This window comes from Lepisosteus platostomus, chromosome 4, assembly GCF_059453375.1.
Source record: "Lepisosteus platostomus isolate fLepPlt1 chromosome 4, fLepPlt1.hap1, whole genome shotgun sequence".
NCBI classification, from domain to species: domain Eukaryota; kingdom Metazoa; phylum Chordata; class Actinopteri; order Semionotiformes; family Lepisosteidae; genus Lepisosteus; species Lepisosteus platostomus.
In genome coordinates this window covers 45,642,320-45,663,074 of record NC_142614.1, presented here as the reverse complement: position 1 = coordinate 45,663,074, position 20,755 = coordinate 45,642,320, and the positions used below count along the sequence as shown (strand labels likewise).

General features: G+C 37.2%; 1 protein-coding gene across 1 annotated transcript in view; it reads left to right on the top strand.

Annotated features, from left to right (window-relative positions):
* Window positions 1-20,755, top strand: part of scamp1 (secretory carrier membrane protein 1) — a 48,361-nt gene extending 27,606 nt beyond the window's left edge. Inside the window, exons 4-9 of the mRNA XM_088629611.1 lie at window positions 3,482-3,593; window positions 4,926-5,054; window positions 8,708-8,867; window positions 10,397-10,498; window positions 11,362-11,479; window positions 16,567-20,755. Coding sequence (XP_088485737.1) covers window positions 3,482-3,593; window positions 4,926-5,054; window positions 8,708-8,867; window positions 10,397-10,498; window positions 11,362-11,479; window positions 16,567-16,731 — 786 coding nt within the window. The 3' untranslated portion in view covers window positions 16,732-20,755. The remainder of the gene's footprint in view (window positions 1-3,481; window positions 3,594-4,925; window positions 5,055-8,707; window positions 8,868-10,396; window positions 10,499-11,361; window positions 11,480-16,566) is intronic.

Below are 20,755 nucleotides of genomic sequence, written 5' to 3'. Positions count from 1 at the left end.
AAAAAAGCAACATATTACATCCTTTACAGCTGTTTTCTCAAGCAACCAAATGAAGATTAACATACTTGGATAAGATACTTCTACTAATTCTTACTAATGTAGGCAGTGCATTCTAATCCAAATAAACAACTTCTATGCGAGGTTTGACGCTCACAACACGGACCCTTCACACAAAACGCCCAGTGAGCCTGGGGAATTTGTGCTGCAGCTGTCTGAACAGGAGGTACGGAGACCTTTCCGAAAGGTGAAGCCACGCAAGGCTGCCGGCACTGATGACATCCCCTCCTGTGTTTTAAAGGATGCGGAGCACAGCTGGCCCCTGTCTTCACTGTAATATTTAACATGTCACTATCCCTGTCTACTGTCCCACCATGCTTTAAGAGGACTACTATCTTGCCACTGCCTAAAGCAACCAAGTTGTCATGTCCGAATGACACTCCATTGGCACTCACCTCAGTAGTCATGAAGTGCATGGAGAAACTGGTGATGGGACACATCAACAGTATTGTCCCGGACTCCCTGGACCCCCTGCAGTTTGCTAATAGGAATAATAGGTACTGTCTAGGAGTAATAGGTAATAGACAATGCTGTCTCACTGGCCCTTCACACCACTCTTGAGCACCTGGACAAGAGGGAACACCTATGTCAGGATGTTAATTATTGACTTCAGCTCAGCCTTCAACAAAATTGTACCAGGCAGGCTGGTGGTCAAGCTCAGGGGTCTGGGCCTCAGCAACTCCATCTGCAACTGGGTCTTGACAGGCAGACCCCACGTGGTGAGGATTGGAAACAAAAACCTCATCCCCTCTGATTCTCAACACAAGGTCCCCCCCAGGGATGCTGCCTGAGCCCACGGCTGTATTCTCTATTTACACATGACTTTATGGCTAGATTTAACAGCAACCGCATCATGAAGTTTGCTGATGACACCACAGTAATTGGTCTTATCAGCAACAATAATGAAAACGCCTACAGGAGCGATGTAGCAGCCTCACACTTAACATCGGCAAAACAAAAGAGATTATAGTGGACTTCAGGAGGCATGGTGGACGTCAGACACCCATCTTCATTCACAGGGGTCCAGTCGGAACTGTCAGCACCTTCAGGTTCCTCGGCCTCCAGATCACTGGGAGGCTGAGCTGGTCAGAGAACACTGCTGCCATCCTCATTAAAGCCCACCTGTGCCTTCACTTCCTGAGACAGTTAAAGAAGTGGGGGATGAGCAAGACACCACTCACCAATTTTTACCGTAATCCCATTGAGATGTGTCCTGACTGGTGGTATTACGGTGTGGTATGGTGGACACAATACAGGACAGAAAAGCCATACAGAGGGTTGTGAGGTCCACTCAGAAAATCACTGGGACCGACCTACTCTTCATCCACCAGATATATCTCGACCGCTGCCACAAACAGGCTCGAGCTATACTTCGGAACCCAATTCACCCTGGCCACGATCTGGTTTCACCCCTGGGTTCTGGTAGGAGGTATTGTAGTATCAGAACACTGACAAATAGATTCAAAAACAGTTTCTTCCCCCAAGCAGTCCGCATCTTAAACAGCTCAAATTATCACCTGCACATATTAGCACCTGCACTTTAAGGTACTGTACTGTTTGCACTATGTTCTGTCTTGGCTGTATTATAACGTCTATTGTCTAAATTTATTGTCCATGTCTGTCGTCATTTATGCATTTTTTTTCTCTAATGTTACTGGGTACAGCTGAGCGAGTAAGGGTTCCAATACACTTGTTGTATATGGCAAATAAAGGAATCTTGAATCTTGAATCCTAGTTGTATTCTAGGTTTTAATCCTAGTAGTATACTGGTACCATACTGGATTTTAGGAATTCACGGATTCCAGGGATTCTGAATTACATTCAAATTTGAAACAGCCAGGGTTATTCACGTCAGGGTGGTTTGAGATTGATTGATAATAAATTACTAACTATATATTACATATATGAAAATGTCCACATTAATGGACTAGCAACATTTCAATTTTACATTAATACCATTCAGCACTTGACATCCATCCACTTCAAAGAAATAAGTACAGCAAAGTGTCTGTTTTTCTTTACAGCGGCCTCTGTGAAGTCTTGGTTAATATAAGCTTGCAAATCATGTTTTATAGAACAAAACCAGTCTTACCTTCAAGGTGTGCATGATCATAAGAATTGCCTAACGTTTTAAGAGTAAATCTAGAAGGCAATATTGGTAGGGGCTAGTCTATTTGTTTGTTAGCCCTAATGTGAAATGGAAACATTTCACATTAGGTGAAATGTGAAATGGAAACAAAATGAATTTGAAATTAAGGACTAGATTGTAAATATAATATTGTAAATAAAACCAGCAGTTTAAATTAAATTCTAGAACTTAAAAAAAACACTGCAATATTAAATGTTAGTCTATTGTTAATTAAAATTAAAGAACTGTAAATTTCAAGTAATACGGTGTTGTCTCTATGGAACAAACTGTAGTAGAACTGAAATAGTTTTACCTTTATAGTCCCACTGCAATGTTGATGTGCTACCTTATTTTCATAGTTTAGTTTATTTCAGGAAAACATTTTAATTGGTTTTCATTCTAAAAATCCTAAATTTGACAATCTCAAATTCAAAGAATTTGTCATGTGCAAAAGAAAGAGATTTTTTGAGGTCTTTAATTTGGATTTTTTTCCTTGAATATTGTATCCTTCAAACAAAAAGGACACAGGATGTTCTAAAAAGAAACCAGGAGTTCAATAATTCAGAAGTAGCCAGAAGCGTTCTGTTTTAAGACTACTGTTGATTCTATGAATAGGTCTATATGGAACATGCTAGTACAGAGTGGACAGTAATCACACCAGCACACATGAGAACACCCTTTCCTAACTTGTGAACATAGTTAACAATAAAAATGTACTTGAGTACAGAAATAAATGATCACTTTTCAGTTCTTTAACAGCCTGACTCTTTCAAACTTCTTTTCAAAAGTTTTATTTTCCTATTCTAAAAAAATCATGACTGCCTGGATTGCCAAATCACTCATGTGAATCATTCATGTTTGTCATATTCTACGGCAGGTTTTTGCACATTTAGTAATTTAAACATCATTTGGTATTGTAAGAATCCTTGACATCATTTTTTACTTCTCCCGTGTTTCTAACTGGAGATGTCTCGGTTTTTCCCATTTCAGTGAACAGTTTTGATCAGGAAGAAAAAAATACACCTTTTCTATTCAAACCTGGTGGTACGATTTAACAGTGAAAGTGGGGGTTGATGCAGCAATGATGCTAGGTTTAATGAGCTAATTAATTTGGATTTGATTTTGTGTTTTTTACAGTTTTGAAGGAAAGGTTTGCCTTATTTGAAACGTATTACATTGTTAATATGAATGACGGCTGTTAAATGCAAGACAAGTGGTGCAGATGCAAGGATTGCCATGCAGGGTGAATGGGGAAGCAGAGCCTAGTTTACCAGAGCTCATGGTGTCTGCTAACAGGACCAGGCCCGGGCTCAGGCAGAGCTGTTGAGGCGCCAGGAGGAGCTGGAGAAGAAGGCTGCTGAGCTAGACCGACGGGAGAGGGAGATGCAGTCTCTCAGTCAGCAGGGTGGTGAGTCCTGAGTCTTCACATTGTGGCTTCGCATTACACTTACACAGCGCGCACACTTTTCTCATACTGTAGCTCCATACACTCCACTTTCACAGTCTACTCAAGTACAGTGTACCACATTCACACCGCATTCGTGCCTGCTCTTAACTGCCCATCGGCCTTAATTTGTAATTGTTTTGGTGATCAAAAGAAGGGTGACCAACTTGACGATCGAAGGGAAATAAATGCCATGTTTACAAGCCATGCTGTATGTATATTCAGTCAAACTTTGCCTTGTGTCATCCTGTATGAAATCAATCAGAAATGGCAAGAGACGGGAGGCTGGATAGTCTCAGGAAAAAATGCAAGTAAATGAGCCTTTTACATATTATTTCACAAACATTGCTAATTAGATTTTTGTTCATTTTAAAAATATGAAGTCAGTAGTGTTAAGTTCATGTAGCTACTAAAGCTTTATTCATTCCAAATCCATAGTCTTTGTGATTTCTGGATTTGTGAATGTAGAAAGGATGGTGCTGTAGTGGATTATAGGGCTGTCTGCGTGCTATGAATGAGAATGCACACTTGAGAGAACTGGAAACTGATGTTTCTTCATCTCACTTAATTGCAGATATAGCTTTGCAGTACTCAGGGAATTTGTAAATGAAACGTTGTGGGGAAAAAATAGCAAAATGGTGTTAGTACCACCAGGTATTGAGAATCTACATTTACCCTGTGTGTACTCTCTTGTGGGTATCCTCATAGTTTGTAAGTGTGTTACTATCACCAAACATGCTCTCAATTGTCCCTTTGTTCGTCTTTGAAAGAACTAAGGCTGCTGATTTTGAATTTTTAGAACAGGAAGTACTTTAATTTTGTGTATTCCCTATTTGTCTTCAAAACAACCTATTTCAAGGGTGCAACAGGAAAACATGGTCCACATGTAAAGGTATCTTAAAATCATATTTGAGCTAAAGACCTCAGTTGTAATTTTCAACATTTTACATGGTGGTTTAATTTAACGCTGAATAGCTGAAGTCCCAAACCACTCAAGGGTTTAGATTACACTCCTAGAAGCAACAGTAAGAACTGTAAATGTTTGAGTGCTGATACAGGTGTAAGCATTTGGGATTAAACTATTTAAGTACAAATTATTATTTTAGCTGTGCTGTTGAACAGAAGCTTGGGACCTGGGAGTCCTTTGTGGCTGACTGTACCGTGCATTTCTCTTGGTATATACAATAGCACTCTTCATGACAATAGGGAATCAGATTATACAGTCTGTGAACTACTCAAAGGTACTTCTTTGAAAGATGTAGAAACAAAGTATCAGTACGTTCATTTTTTTTTCAGGAAGGAAAAACAATTGGCCGCCACTTCCAGAAAAGTTACCTGTAGGGCCCTGCTTCTACCATGATATTGCTGTAGACATACCTGTGGAGTTCCAGAAGACCGTCAAAATCATGTATTATCTGTGGATGTGTGAGTATTGCATTTACAAATATGTTACTCAAAAGTTTTGCACCTTTTTTTTAGTTTTACATGCTGTTTGCGGCAATGTAGCTAAGCGTTTTGGATGATTGGAAATAAAATCTGAGATCTGTGTCTTGAGCTATTTATAATGTACTAAAAGGCACCATTGCAAATATAATTTAAAATAGTTCATCCCTCTAGGGTCTAATGCATTCCTGAAGTTGAAGAGTAGATTGTTAGACAAGGGTTGATAGTAATGTACTTGTGCGTGATTAGAGCATAAGAATGCATTAGCCTATGAAATAAATTTGATTGATTGATTATTGGTCTGTTAGGTTTTATTTTTGAACTTTGATTAATGTGAAAAGCAAATTCGATTCGACTGAGTGTTACATTTCAACTACTGAGATTTCTGTTTAAAGAGCAGTTCAAAAGCTCTTAATTATATCAATGTGTTCTACATTCCAAGTGCCTGTAAATCATGAAAGTCTGTGTGCAGATAATCTACTTTCGATTTCTGCTTTTAACTGAGTTTTCCTAATTCATTATTTTCGAGGGCACATGACTGGCTTGTGAAAAGAGGAGGAAATTTGTTTTTGCTCTTCTATATTTTACCATTTGTTTTCAGTTAGAGAAAGAGGAAGATTCACCCTTTTCCTCTGTCAAATGTGTTCATATGTGTGTGACACTGTGTTCTTCCTCTTCTGTTTAGACTTCTTCATTGTCACTTACATTCCAGTCTATGGAGGCTTTAGGTCTTTATTGCAGTATCTGCATCCTTCCTGATAATTTCAAGCTCTAGCAGCTCATCTCAGCTAAGGTTCTGAACAGGTCTGAGAAATTCCTCTCACATTCAAGTGCCTTATTGATGGGCCTCCTGGAGAAGGTTTTTCTCCCAGAGCTGATGTGGCCCATCCCCAGGATCTATGGTTTGGATTTCCTCATGATAAACTTTTCTCTCAAACAGGTTCTGTGCATTCAATATTGGTCATTTTATGCTCTGCAGTGAATCAGATTGAGCTAGATGATGCAATCATGCATCTTTTTCAACTCTTTGGTTTATACAGGAACAGGCCGCGTTTTATGAATTCTGCTCCTTTTTTTTTCAGAAAGTCATGCATGCTGTAATTGCCACATACTGAAGTATCTTTGCCCCTTGTAGCAGTTCTGAGAGAGCTTGGTTTCTGAGAGATAGAGAGGATGAGAGAATGGGAAGGGGGTAGAAAAGGCAGCTAAAAAAGCGGAATGAATTCCAGAAAGTACATGGAAAGCAGAAATTATTAAATGAAATTTAGAAAAAAATGTATTTTTATCTCTTAAACCCTCTATTCACCTCCTCCTTTCTCCTTATAACCCCATGACCTCATATTTTCTGTCTGTCCTTCATTTTCCTACACATGTGGAAGGTTTCATTGCTGTGCATGCTGTTTTTCTTATTATTACTTTTCAGGATGGAATTAACCTTTACTTATTCCGGTGAAATATTTGCCTCTTTTCTTGAAATATTAAACAAATTCTATTTTTGAAAGGCTCCAGGGTATTTTCAGTGGAGTATTCCTTTAAGGCTTTTCATGGGAAGGTATAAAATTCAGATTAAATATCTAAAATAACACTATGCATCTTGGATGGCTTGTTTTTTCCTTCCCTCCAAACCATATTTTTTGCAAACATCAGCTGAGGCCTAAAAAACATTGTATTTTGGTTCAATTGATGATGTGCTTGAAAATTGCTTATTATAATTATTTGGAATTTTCTTGCACAAAACATTGTGATGCTAATGAAAGACACACTGCATGCGGGAGTTTAGATTTGCAGTGCTTGCACTGACAATCACAAGCTCTCAAAGTTTGATAATCACATTTGCTCTGGAAGATAGCGCTGTTTCCTGCAGTTCTGATGATTAGTTCAGAAACCTTTATAGAAAGTTTTATCTTAGTTCCATGCAAAAGGAGTTAAGTCACTGGTTTTCAACACTGAATATTTTGCATGCATTGAATGAGATGGATACTCTGATGTTCTTTATTCTGCAGTTATTGCACACAACCTTATCACGGATTCCAGCTCAAGATTTTTTGGGCTACAAGACATCTTTCGTTGTCTTAGAAAACCAGTACAGTACCTTGCAAATGTTTTCATGTCCTTACAATGATGACGTATTCTGATAAATTATAAATGATATGTAGATTTTTAAAATGAGTGTTTTATTCAAAACTCAAATTCGTTGCATGTCAGCCAAAACTACAAGTACAGCTCAAAAAGTAAAGTATGTTGATTGCATAAATATTGACCCTTTGCAATGGCAAGACCAAATTAGTTCAGATGCACAAAATTATCTTGACAAGTCAGATACAGTAATAGGTGGAATGGGTAAATAATTTTGTAAAGTATACATTTGCAAGGTCCCTTAGTCCTTAGTCAGGTAGTGAATTTCAGGAAGAGGTTCAACCATCTTGCACTTAACTTCTTTCCTGGGTGAAAATATTTAGTCTAAACTTCCCAATACTGGTAAAAAAAAATCACTTTGTATTTGTTAACTGTGTATAAATGTGTAATGTAACAAAATGGGACATCATTGGAAGGGGTGACTACTTTTGTAAGGCACTGCATCTTCATTGTTACTGTTGCGAAAGCATTTCTCAGTAGGTATTGTTTTTTCACAGATCCAGTGGGGCAAACATTAATTCCCCATCAGCTGCAGCTGCAGCTCTTTCAACTCTGTTTCTTTTCATGTTAGCACTCCTCAGTTACTTCCACTGTTTGAAGCAGATTTTGACACCAAGGTTTCAAAGCAGATATTTAGGAGGTCATCCAAATAAAGGGAGAAATCCTTTAATCTCTGGCCAGGATTGTTAGCCCTTCAAGAATGAATGGGTGGTGTTAATAGTACCACACAGTTAGGTAATAACTAGGACTTGCATACTAATTGCAGAGATTTTGCTTAATTTCATTTGCTGTTTTTATTTTCTCATAAATGTCACCCTTTTGTTAATGTTTCACTTGTTTCTCTTACAAGTTTTGTATTATTGTATTACTTTTGAATTACTTTTTGCATTAGAGGTTGTAGATATGATCACTGAATTCCTTTTTTTTTTCCTGTGCCTGCACAGCTCAATTTGAATACTGTCATGTTACAGCAATGTCTGATTTTCAAAGACCTTGATATCTGGCATGTGATTCTTAACATCTGTAGTCACAAGCTACAGGCCACTGATACATGAAAGAAAATCCTTTGTAACAGAATAAGGGAAGGTCTTTATGCACTGGGAGGCACAGTGGCACATTGGTTAGCATTGCTGCCTTGCAGCGCTGGGGCCCTGGGCTCAATTCTGGACCTGGTCACTATCAGCATGGAGTTAATGTGTTCCCCCATGTTCGTGTGGATTTCTTCACACTCGGGTGCTCCGGTTTCCTCCCTCTGTCTGTCCAAGCCATACTGGTACGTTCATTAGCTTCTGAGAAAATGGGCCCTGGTGAAAGTGTGTATGTCTGTGTGTGCCCTGTCCAGGGTGTACCCTGCCTTGTACCTGTTGCTTGCTTGGGATAGGCTCCGGCTCCCCCGTGACCCTGAATTGGATGAAGCAGTTAAAAATGATGGCTTTATAAACTTTGATCTGTGTCCCGTAATTTATTTTTGTGATGGATTGATCTTTTTTTCTCCACAGTCCACACAGGAACACTGTTTGTGAATATTTTTGGCTGCCTGGCCTGGTTTTGCGTGGATGCTCAGCGGGGAGTGGACTTTGGCTTGTCAATGCTGTGGTTCATGCTCTTTACTCCGTGCTCCTTTGTCTGCTGGTACAGACCCCTGTATGGGGCATTCAGGTAAGAGCTAAGCTATCACGTTTCTCTTTCATGCGGCATCGCACCTTTAGGTACACATACTGTATGAAACGGTTACTTACATTTATGAGGAAAAAATAAATTGCCAACTGTTTGTTGAATAAGTATTTTTTTTGAGGGTATCATTGTTTTAAAACTCATACTTATTGCTGTTCAAAACTTCGAAACATTTTACGTTTTACTTTTTGTACTCAGTTTTTCTGTGTGCAGAATGACCATTTTCTATTGAAACTTTAGCAATTTTGTGTTAAGCTAGCAGTTAAACCCAAAAGATCTGTTTTTTCTAGTGCAGTATGTACTCTAGCTTTTTTAGCTCCAGGAAAGTGTAGAAGCATAGAAATTGTTAAGAACAATCACCTGATAGTCAATTAAATTTGATGTATATACAGTATATAAAACATACATATATTGTTACCTCATCACTGTGTCTAAAACTTTTTCAACGCATTGAAAATCTGAATCGGTGTAAAGTTTCAGACTATTTGAAAGTTATTACTTACATTATTTTCTTCAGCTCATGTTCAGTGTATTTAATCTGACTACAGCCTATGACCCTGGCCATATATTACCTTTAATTTATTATGACTTCACTTTTAAAACATATTTACATATCCAGATAAGTTTTTCAATCATTCCTAAGTTCTAGAATGCTAAAAAGAACACTTGACTGGAAAAACAGACAACAATTGGGAAATCTGTTACATTTTCACCAGGGGTAGCCATAATATATTTAAAGTGCCCTTTTCAGTATTTTTTTATATTAAATGTTAATACCTTTTTCAACTATGTACTGTACATTATATAGATTTTACTGATTGCTGAGATGGCAGAGAAAAAAGTATAGGTTTAAGTTAATGCAGGCCTTACACAAACTTTGATGGGTGATTTCATATTATGTTCTCACCTAGTGTTATAGCTACCTTTTTGGAGAGCCTCAGAGTGCAAGACAAGCACATTATTAAAAATAAAGAAATCTCCTTGAAGCAAGATTTATTCCACATTTGCATGGAAAGAATTAGAAGGAGGCTTCCAAGAGGAATCATCCAATGTTTCATGTTCTGGTGGAGTTCTGTTGCCCACACACTGTTAAGCTTGGGTCACATGACCAGGATTGACCAAGCAACAAGGCAAGATTGCCTGAGTGGTACCAGGGAAAGTGTTGGAGTTATTCCATTGGTTCTTGGCTTGCAGTGAAGTCAGTGAGAGCTGTGCAGCACCCACCCTCCTGTACTGCACTGAATGAGATAGAGACTTATTCTCAATTTTCCTGTTAGGTACAGGATTTGTTTTTATAAAGAAATAATTGCCCATTACAGATTGTCTCTGTGCCATATCCTGTTCATTGTAACAGGAATTAACCATTGTAAGAAGCTATAATAGTGAATTTACAGTTGCTGTATATAGTGGTTTCCCTTTTGATACTTATCAAAACTAAGCTTTCTTAGATTGTCTTGACACATTTAATTGGCATGTTCCAAGCTAATGTTTTTGTTTTATTTCATTTTTTTCAGGAGTGACAGCTCATTCAGGTTCTTTGTTTTCTTCTTTGTATATATCTGTCAATTTGGGGTACATGTGCTACAGGCAATTGGCATTACAGGATGGGGCAACTGGTAAGTAGAGTGGAAATTTATGTTAGTTTCACATGCTTTCACAAGGCTTTGAAGCAGTGAAGTGACAGCAAACACCAATTTTTGCAAAACAAAAATCATAAAACCCAATATCTCGTAGTGCTGAGTTCTGTGTTTACTGTTATGAAACATGAAACATGAGCCGGACCTGAACTTTCAGTGTCTGGCAGCCTTTTGATTATGTTGTATCTTTGTTTTGACAGAATGTTCATGTTCTGTGCTGGCGTGGTGTAGTTTTATAACATAATAGTGAGTTTTCAATGATTGTGTTCCACCATGTTCTGGAAAGAAGTACTCTGCACATGTCTTCTATGTGTTTTATGTTGGCAAATTCTAAATGAATCTTATTGCATAAGGACAATGATATTTACTTTAATGTATGTTAAATTTGATATTTCTTCTTTTATATTAAATGAATAAGTGTCAGTTGTATCATGTTTATGTATAATATAGCCTACTAGCCCTTAACAAATGTTTGTCACCCGTTGTATATAGACTGCCCTAAGTACTTAATGCCTTTTGTGATTCGTCAGTGACTCATACTGTATATACCGTACCTTTCATGTTTCAATTTTAAAATGTATATTAGGTATTTACTAGCATTCTACCAGCTCTGTTTTGAACTGTAATACATGCCCTACAGTTTTCTCCTATCTTCAAGTGTTATTAGAATTGTTAGCAATTATATTACTTTTTGAATGGTCAGTATTGCATGTTGCAGTGTAACATGAAAAAATATCATTACTACCCCCATGTTCTTGGAAGAAGGCTTTTATCCAAACTATCTAAGCTTCCACCTGTAAAACCGTTACTTACAATGTCTTCTGTTGTTTGGTTCTTTCTAGTGGCTGGATTTCTGCACTCACTGGTCTGAACAAAAGTATTCCTGTGGGAATAATTATGATCCTTATAGCAGCCCTTTTCACAGCCTCTGCAGTGATTTCATTAATCATGTTTAAAAAGGTATGGATTCTATTACCTTAACCTGTACTCACAGTTGTTCTTCACAGTTTTTTGTAATGAGGCAGGATGAGCTTAAGCTTTAAATTCCTTCAAAATCAAGGTCTTTCAGTTAGAAATTACAGGATGAGTGAAATTCGCTAGTGCAGTTTCTTTTTACAATTGTTTTCACATGTGCTGAGAACCTGAGATGTTCTGCATTCTGTACAAGATGCTGATGGGTATATAAAGTGCCTTGGCAGGATTAAAATAGTACCAAAATAACAAGACTTGTAACAAATGTTTTAACAGTTGGGATTTTCCCTGAAAATATTGCTCAGTGTTTTGACTTTGGAAAGGAATGAAATCAACATTTATCCATGTGCAGTGTTCTCTGCAACTTTCTACAGCTGTGTGAGTTTCCCATGCAGGGTGTTCACATGAAGGATCTAGGGGCCTGTTCATGCTGTCTTAGCTGTTAAAGGGGAACTGCCACACTATGTTTACCTTTCAGAGGTTATAAAGAATCGGCATTGATGAGTGCATTTTAAACCTCAGAGAAAGTAAAAACTACACAGTTAAGTGTAAATCTTCCAGTCTACATCACAAAATAGGTATGCGTAGTGCTGTCATTGTGATTCAGAAAGAGGCAACAAAACTTCCTGTGACATAAAATGGCCCTACTCTTTTAGTCCAATAGAAATATTGTTCTTAGTCATAAAACCATATTTAATGCACATCTTAACTTAGGTCTTAAACCTAATCATGAAGAAAAGGATGACGTAAATCTTGAAGATAATTTTTTTCTATTTTTCTATCAAGCACTGATGTCACCCTCTCAAAGCGTTCTCTTTTCATCAGTTGCTTTTTCTGGGCAAAAATGGTAGGAATAGCACAAGGTTTGTTCAGTATCTGAAATGAAAATATAATTCATATTACGAACTATCAGGCTTCATAATCCTTCATAATGCAGAGGAAATTTCAATACACGTTGTATCCCAAATTGACAATATTTGAAAACCAATCTGTTTGTGTTGCAATAAAGTGCACGCTTGAGATCAAGCAGATTTTGCAACTGTAATCATTTATATACAATGTTATGAAACTAACATATACAACTCAACATGTTTTTACATACTTTATCTAGACTGCTGATTAGTGCAATTGAATGTGTCAAATTTAACATATCAACTTTGAGACAGTTTTGCCAATGTATACTACTTCTTAACTCTGGACGCAGATTGTGTTGAAACATTTCTGCAGTGAAATGTCTGCTTCACGACTTAACCTTAACTTGTACTTAACCTGTACCTCACATTGAATCTCGTCAAGAAACTTGTCAATGGGACCAACATTAGTGCCCATATTTATTGCCCATCTCTTCGCTAGTTGAATATCCCTTGGAAAAGAAAACAGTTTGACTTTGTGCTGATCTGATCCTGTTTTGTGGGTGACCACTATGTTCTACACAGCCAAATGCCCAGTGAGGCATCATTTAAAAAATATACATTGAGTAAGCCAAAAGGGGATTAGCCTTGTTTGGAGACCAAATGACCAATTTTGCTTACAGATACTAGTGAGCAGGAAGGGCCATTTTACATCACAATTCACGCAAGCTCACTCTCGCCTGTGGCGACCATACAGTACTTTCACACAGTTTGTGCTTAATTTGTAATTTGTCAAATTTGTTTTGTTATCAAGATTTCATACCTTTGAGAAATTGAGACTGCAGTTCCCCTTTAATCTATGCAGGGCTCATGTGTAAGCCCCGAGGCTCCAGTGAAAGCAGTTAATTGAATCCCTGCTTAGAATCTGTAGTTATTGGTTCACTGGCATAACATGGTTTGTAATCCACAGACATCTTCATTCAAGATGATATGGTCAGTGCCTTGGAAAAGTAATTTCACATTCTAATGATATCCCATTTTATTAAATTCCAAAAGACGTACACACATTTTTTAAGATAAACATTTTAATAAAAACTTGAAGGCTCAATTGCTCTATGGGTGCACAAAGTTAAATGTTGGCAAAAACTGCAAAGAAAAATGAAGAATTGAAATATGTTGACCACTTAAGTAGTCATACCTCCCCCTCCGATTAAAGTGAATACTTTTGTAATATACTGTATCTGCTATCAAAAGCAGTCTTTTAAAATAGTTCAATCAAGCTGTTACATAGTTTAGAAAAGAAGATGATAGCATCACTGGGCTTAAGTACCTTCTAAGCATCTGAAGGGCATTTAATTTCTTCTGTGCATGAGCTCCAAGCCCATATAGTGCCAGCAAAATTCAGCTTAAGGCATTGCATGTGGTACAAGGTGGGTGTGCCAAATGTAATATCTAAGGATCTTGTAATTGCCTTACCTAAAAGAAATACAGTATATATGCAGCTTATTTAATGTGTATACAAAATTATTATTTTTGCTACGCAATAACTTGATAGTGGTCAGCACTTGTATTATCCATATTCTGTGTGAAGTTGTTTATAAGTAAAATCATCAGCAGACCCTTTCCTTGTAACGTTTTTAAAGAAGCAATAGTGCACAAATACAGGCACTCTATTATACTTGTCTTGGCAGAATGTGACGTTTTAAATGAGTAATCCAGTAAAGGATTACAAAACACATCCCTAGGTTTTTTTTCCTCATAATCCCTAGAAGTCAGAATTTGCTTTTTATTTCTGCTGCAAGCACTCTTTTAATTCCTGTTAACTCTCTACAGATTAAAATAAGATTTGGCTGCAGGCTTCTAAGATCAGAGTTTTTGTTCCCTATCCGTGAGAGTTTGAATCATTCCAATAGGTGGCAGTATAGCCTTCTTTTTATTTTAAAACAGCAAACTGAGGATCTGAGGATTGTATTTGTAGGCACAGAGAGGTGTCCCTGATGTGTAATGTGTGAATCTGTTCACTAACAGTAAATTGCTTCCATTTCTGTTTTTGAATAATTCGAAGTGCATAGGATGCTGTAGTCAGCACCTACAGGAACATGTGATTGTGAAGCTGCAACAGTCTGTCATGTGAGAAAGAAACAACGTGCCAAATACGGAAAGATTGTTTTTTGTGATGCCAAGAAATATTGGCTTAAAAATCATTTTAAAGCATGCTTCACCATCTGGTTATTGTGCCTGAGGGAATCAATATGATGAATACTCTACCTTTTATTTGTGGGAGTGGGAAGCCAGATGAATCTCAAAGGCCAGAGTGTGACTTTATTTTTGCATTTAAAGATCAATGCACCACACGTATCTGAACAGCCATCATCTGAGAGCCCAGTTATCTATTTCCCAGTTTATCTTATCACTGCAGTAACACTTGAAATTATATGTACATTCTGTAATCGGTTTCCAAGGGAGATGGTGAAATTTTGGAGGGTATAATCAAGAGGAAAATGATCTTTTAGGAGTTGTCATTAATTGACAGGGTTTACTTAAGAAAGGATTGGTGGATCTCACTAAACAAGCTGTAAGATTCTGTTCTTTGGTTTGATCATTCTTTATTTCTAACAGAACTAATTATTTCTATTTGAAAACCCCGAAGTAACTAATTACTCCTTCATTTTTTTCTGATACCTCAATTGGATTTAACCGCAAAAGCTGATTTAAGGTCTCATTACAGTGAATCTATCAAAAACACTGTAGATTTGTTTTTACCTGAAACAGTATAGAGAGTTTTGCCCTCACAGGATGGCGTATTCCTGCCATCTTGAAATTTGTGAAATGAAGAGCTGTAATTTGCAGTTATTTAAGTTAATTTGCAGGAGATACTTTACACTGTTGAAACAGAAGAGTTGTTGGTGACGCTTAGAACACTTAAACATAATGTTATATCTTGACATCAATTAAGGTGGCTAAAAACCAGAGTGGGCAGAGCTGTCTATCCTCTCAGCTCTTTCACAGAACTGTCTGAATCAACATTTATCCCAGTCCTTGAGTATTGTTACTTTAATTGTTTTGCATTTTTATTTCTTTTACATTTTTAATTTACAAGTGCTCAAAATATTTTCAGATTGTTTGGTTTGTCATAAAGAGAGCTTTAATACATTTTAAAAAAGCATATAGGATCATCATGGCTTCTTTACAGTTTGTTTTAAACGATCACAGTGGACACACAAATTTATAAGAGTTAAAAACTTAAAAAAAACTTTTGTATTTCATTCCATACTGTACTCTGCTTCTGTTAGTAAATAATACTGACTTACTAATGTTGTGAAAAAGCGGTTTTGGAGTTGATGAATATAAACCTGAGCCTGATATTTAAGTAAATAAGTTGGAGGAGGGGGTCCCCACTCTCTTTCTTAAGGAATAAGTGTTAAGATGTATACCCACTTCTAAGAGAGTCCAGAGTGCTTTATTTAATGACTCTTTTCATTGACATATCCTAAAAACTAACAGACATGAATAGAAACTAAGGCTCAGCTGAACTGATGGGAAGCAAGTGTGCTATCAACTTCAAGCGAAAGGCTTGAATGGCTTACGGTACCTTTTTTTTATTTTGCACAATTATTTTTTTACAGAGGGACAATAGTTGGATTACTGTAAAAAAGACTGAACCTAAATCTGGAACACTTTCTGAAGCACTGCATTGCTATCTCAGTGCAGACAAGGCCTTATTATTTTGCCTTTTTGTTTACTAAGAACTTTTCTGTTGGTGCCTTTGTTATAAATATTCAGAGTTTAAAAGGCAAGGTTTTCTAAAGTTCTCACTAAAAAGGAGTATGAAAGGATTATACCATTGATGTCCCCGAAGACGTGTTCTTGTGTTCTTCAGTCTACTATGGCTTTGAGTTTAGCCAGGGTGCTTTTAGAAAGCTCTCCGAGACCTTTAGGCTTGTCAGGAACTGCTCACATATTTTTAATAATTGTATGATGATTTTTGATAAAAAAAACAAGTAAAGGATCATTGCACACTGGAAAAATAGAAAGGAGAAACACAACATTTTGTTTGGTGAACCTCCTTCTGCTGCTTTACAGCAGAAGCGTTGTGTTTCTGCCATGTATTTTTCAGCATTGAATTAACCTGTACATGTTCCTTTGCAGCCAAGCCACGCTGACTCAGCTCTCTGCTCAGATTATTGATAACCCCCCCCCCCCTTTGATTCTCCCCAAATCCAGGTGCACGGCCTGTACCGAACCACGGGAGCCAGCTTCGAGAAGGCTCAGCAGGAGTTCGCGACGGGAGTCATGGCAAACAAAACGGTCCAGACGGCGGCCGCCAACGCAGCCTCCAATGCAGCCTCCAACGCGGCGCGCGGCGCTTTCAAGGGAGATCAAATCTGAGCAGACTGAGCACATCGACCTACCCCCTCCCCTACCCCCCCCCACTCATTACTGCAGCCACACTGCCCTCCTTCCATGCCTCCCTCTTCTGTTCAGTGTAGAGATGACTTCGCTTCCCTCTTGTTTATTTAACACACACTCCACTAGCGGACTCCAGCCCTTCCATGTCACTTAGCATGTCTGTAATCCGTCGTTCCCTTTAACGTACGTGCGCATGGGCTGAGAAACAGATGAACAAAGGCTTATCAGTTTTAATGAAGTACATTAATGCATTTATGAGGTATTTTTACTGACGTTTTGGGGTTTTTTATTTGCTCTTTGGGTTTTTGATTTACCCTGATTAGTAAATAGGGAATAGCAATAAGAGTCATGAATGGATGACAGGTTGCAGAAACTGTTGGGTGGTTTATCCAATTCATTTGCACAGCTGTAAAGCAGTAAGGAGGTCCAACAAGGCCTCACTTCCCATCTTCCTGTGTTTTTACTCTGACCTGCCCTATGAGTGTGATACCATCTTCATGCTCCAGGTCTACCTTGAAGGTGATGTCCCATTATTTTGCTCGAATTCTTTCTTTCATCTTGAGATATTTCACTACATAATGTGCAGAACATTGAAGTGTTCAAACTAATCAAACACTATTAGTTCTTGGAGCTCACCGGTCACTTTGTCTCACTTGACAAACCAAAGTGTTGATGTTAGAGTGACTGAGCCCAGTCGGGCCGTACCAGTTTGATAAGTGATCCTGTTTCTGATATTTGAAACCTGGATTCACAGTCCCCGCTGTTCAGGCTTTTTACAAGGTCATCCACTCAAGATGTTCTTCAGGTAATGTCTCTGTCTCATGGGTGAGAGATCCAGTTTCGATCATTATACTTCAGTTTAATCATCAGTTCATCACAAGAAGACGTACTCTAATGGCACAAGATAATACACACCAATCTAGTGCTAGGCTGCATATGATACAATGCAAGATACTTACCTCTTACTGCAACTTTTAAAGTGACATTTAAAATAAAACAATGCCTTGTACCTATTGAATGAAACACAACAAAATTTCCGTACGGAATGCAAGTATGTCACCACATTCATTGATCTTGTCATTGAAAAACAATGTAACAGTATACGTACTGTTGGTACCATGTAATGCAACCTAAAATATTCACTAATAAAACTAATTGTGGGATAATATTCAGATTTATGCAGCTTTACTTATTTTACTTATGACGATCTATCACAGTGATAGTAACATGATCCTTTTATCCGTTTGGGAAAAATGGATCTAAGATCTATTGTAATAGTATGTGTGGAAGCAGAGCAAGATGGCAAAACATGCAGTGCTCCACCCACAGAGAAAAGATGCAGGAGGCAACATGGCAACACTTTCAGTCTCAGCAATATTCAACCCCATTGTCAAAAAAACTGTGGCTCGTATCGATCATTCAACAGAATGGTTCCATAGAGATCTGCCACATGACACGCATTATGATATGGTGTATCTGTTTTTTTTTTAAAATACCATATGTGTCAGAAATGTGTGTTTTGATAATGTGTATTTTCATTTAGGCTTTGTTCACCTCTGAAAAGTGTCTGGAATGTGTGTAAGACTGGACGTTGTTCTCAGTCATCCCAAATACCTTTAATGTCTCTCATAAGATCCATTTTAAAATAGTCATTTCAGTAGATTTCACAACACTGAATGTGTCTGAACATTTTCCTACATACTGTGCAGAAAACAGCATGGTTCTTTGGACACTATAGAGACCAAGATGAAAGCCTTAATATAGATACAGTGTTAGTTTTGAATATCACAAGTGATTAAATTACATGCTTGACTGAACTCAACTGATTAAAAGAATACACGCATACATTATCAATAACTCTTAAAACCTTACCAATCTGCCAACATTTACTGAGTTATTAGGTGCAATTGGAGAACTTGTGATATTTTCAGTATGAAATATATCCATCACTAATGACTCGTATAAAAGGAGGATGTTTTTAAAATCCAGTGAATCCACTTTTGTCATCTTTTTACTAATCTTGCTCTCATTTGAATCATTGTTTCATGATTGCTTTGGAAATAAAAGTGACTGCAGACATTGATGCTGGATTTGAGGAGACTCCTGCCTGTACTGTATGTCTTTTTCCTTTTTGGTTTAGGGATTTTAGAGTTTTTGGCCTGGTGTAGACATTCTAAGGTGGCTTTGTCCGATGTTGCTCGAGGATTCACTCAGCTTTTCCAGATTATCTCCTCATGACTGTGCTCCTCGTGCAGCTTGTCTGTTCACTGCTGGCTTTTGGTGAGCGAATGCCATTGAGAGCTTGTTGCTGCCACTTTGAACTACCTTGTGTATAAAAACAAAACAACTTGTAACATTATTTCTTTTTGTGAAATAAAACTTTTCTATCAAAGTTCCATGTATATACACGCTTGTTAAAAAAAAAGTTCACGTCCATCTGAATGAACTACCCCTGTCGATTCATAACAAGAGCTCACTCACAAAGAGTAACTAAACCAGTAATACTCAGGATGTATATTTCAGATGCATGAACAATTATCTAATATTGCTTAGCTGGGCTTTGTGTTTTATTTTTATTCTGGCTTGCACATGAAAATAAATCAGGATAACAACAATACAGTGGAATATAGTACAGGAAATATTCCAGTTTAATGTGTTGGTATTCTGTGTTCTAGTGTCACACTGCTGTTACCTGTAACTTTTTTTTCAGTTTCTTCAAAGCTGTTGTGGTAAAATAGGAACATTCAAAAGGGTTATCTTTAAACATTGTATTTAATATTAGGTAGATTTGGGCAGAATTAATTAAATTTAAATGCACATTTTTAATTTTGGGTCCAAGAAAGATCTTTTGAAAATTCAAAGTAAGTTTAATCTGGGTTATTACTTTTTGTCATTTAGAAAACAATTTCAGGGTGTACACTATTTCATTTGGTCTTCCTTCACGGTCTTCATGGATTATTGCATTTTAGGAGGGCTAAAATGTTTTCTTGTTTTGGTGAATTGATAAATTTCCAGTGTTTTTGTTTTTTCTCAGTATTTTTGTTTCTGAAAGGTGCATGGTATGACATTTCTAGCCCTTCACAAATTTCACATGTACTGTACAGCTTTCTATTCGTTCTTCAGTGTTGGTTTGGCTGTTAAGTACCTCAGCCATTCTGTAGTTTTGATTTTGGAAGTGAAATTCTGAGAAGTGTTTGTATTCATTTCCAGATATATTGATGCAAAGGAATAGAGAGTCAATGTAAAGTGTGTGCTGTCATATTTACACCTGAAGTGTGACTTAATCTGTTAACATAATAAATAGTAGTTCTGAATTGGAGTACAGTTGGACTGAAATAGCTTACATCATTGTGTGGTCTTTATCAGCATTGAAATTAACCCATGAAAAAGGTTTTAATCATTTGTTAAATTCCAAAAGGCTGCACAATGTCTCAGAATGTGTATGATTTTTATTTAACACAGATTTTTTTAGGTTAGTTGGGCTTTTTTTCTCTCTGTAGTTCTGCGTGTGAGAGCATTTGCATTTGTTTAGCTGCTGCAAGTTTGTTTTCCCTTTATAAACCAATTGTTCTTGAATGCAGAATGTTCCTATTGCAGTATTTTTAATTTTGTTTCAAACGGTTACACAATACCTGGTTCAAATCAAGTAATATGGATTTGAGAAAGTCAGTAGATTTGACTCATTGTGATTTTTTTTTCTTATGTGTCATAGGACAAACTGTGGCTTTAAGTTTTATTTTTCATCAATGGAAAGGTGTGTAGTTTAAACACTGAAAAGAAAATGAGAATGGTCCGAACTTGGTCTGTGATTACAATTTATTTAAAATACTTTGAGGGATATTTGTATATTTTGTAAAATTGACAATTCGTCTGCCATTGTTCTGAATTTCATTGTACTGTATAAATTGCACTCTTTCTCCCTTTGTCGCATGTTGAATAGTTTGAGTTTTGTATATTTATTGTGTTAACACAAAGTCTCAAAAATAAAAAGCCAACTCCCTAA